At 52.1% G+C, this 1,009-nt stretch overlaps 1 protein-coding gene across 1 annotated transcript in view; it reads left to right on the top strand.

Annotated features, from left to right (window-relative positions):
• The window catches only part of LOC104160477 (serine/threonine-protein kinase WNK3-like), a 2,793-nt gene that overhangs the window by 1,445 nt on the left and 339 nt on the right, over positions 1 to 1,009 (top strand). The window contains exon 7 of the mRNA XM_009698605.1: positions 867 to 938. Within this exon, the coding sequence (XP_009696907.1) occupies positions 867 to 938 (72 nt within the window). The remainder of the gene's footprint in view (positions 1 to 866; positions 939 to 1,009) is intronic.

Here is a 1,009-nt window from a genome sequence, read left to right as displayed (position 1 = left end):
GGGGGGGGGGGTGGTGTGAGGGTTGGCGGGAGGACACCCCAAAATTCCTCCGAGGTCGGCCCTTCTAACTTGTCTTGATCCCTACCCGAAGTCAACGAACCTCCAAAATGGCGGTGAACCCTACGGTTGGGTCCTTCAAATTCCTCTTGGATCTCTTCCAAAGTCAAGGATCCTCCAAATTTGCCCTTGAACCCTACGGTTGGGTCCTTCAAACTCTTCTTGAACCCTTCCCAAAGTCAAGGACACCCTAAAATTCACCCCTAAACCCTACGGTTGGGTCCTTCAAACTCATCTTGAACCTCTTCCAAAGTCAAGGATCCTCCAAATTCAGCTTTGAACCCTACGGTTGGGTCCTCCAAAGTCTTCTTGAACCCTCCCAAAGTCAACGACACCCCAAAATTCACCCTTGAACCCTACGGTTGGTCTTCAAACTCTTCTTGAACCCCTTTCCAAAGCCAACGACACGCCAAAATTCACCCCTAAACCCTACGGTTGGGTCCTTCAAACTCATCTTGATCCTCTTCCAAAGTCAAGGATCTTCCAAATTCATCCTTGAACCCCACAGTTGGTCTTCAAACTCTTCTTGAACCCCTTTCCAAACCCAACGACGCCCCAAAATTCACCCTTGAACCCTGCGGTTGGGTCCTTCAACCTCACCTTGAGCCTCTTCCAAAGCCCAGGGTTCTCCAAGTTGACCACGACCTCCTCCTTGCCAAACCCAACGACGCCCCAAAATTCACCCTTGAACCCCTACGGTTGGGTCCTTCAACCTCACCTTGAGCCTCTTCCAAAGCCCAGGGTTCTCCAAGTTGACCACGACCTCCTCCCCCCACCTCGCCGGACACTCCGTTTTCTTCTCCAACCAGGTAAAATCCGGTTTCTTCCACGAGAGCGATTCCAAAGCCGTCGCCAAATCCATCCGGGATCGGTTGACGTTGGTGAGGAAGACGCGGGACAAGAAGCAAACGGAAGGACGAGGCCTCACCGAAAATGAAGGTCCAAAGGAGCA

This window comes from Cariama cristata, unplaced genomic scaffold, assembly GCF_000690535.1.
Source record: "Cariama cristata isolate BGI_N322 unplaced genomic scaffold, ASM69053v1 scaffold12284, whole genome shotgun sequence".
In the NCBI taxonomy this organism is placed as follows: domain Eukaryota; kingdom Metazoa; phylum Chordata; class Aves; order Cariamiformes; family Cariamidae; genus Cariama; species Cariama cristata.
This window is presented reverse-complemented; position numbering and strand designations above follow the sequence as displayed.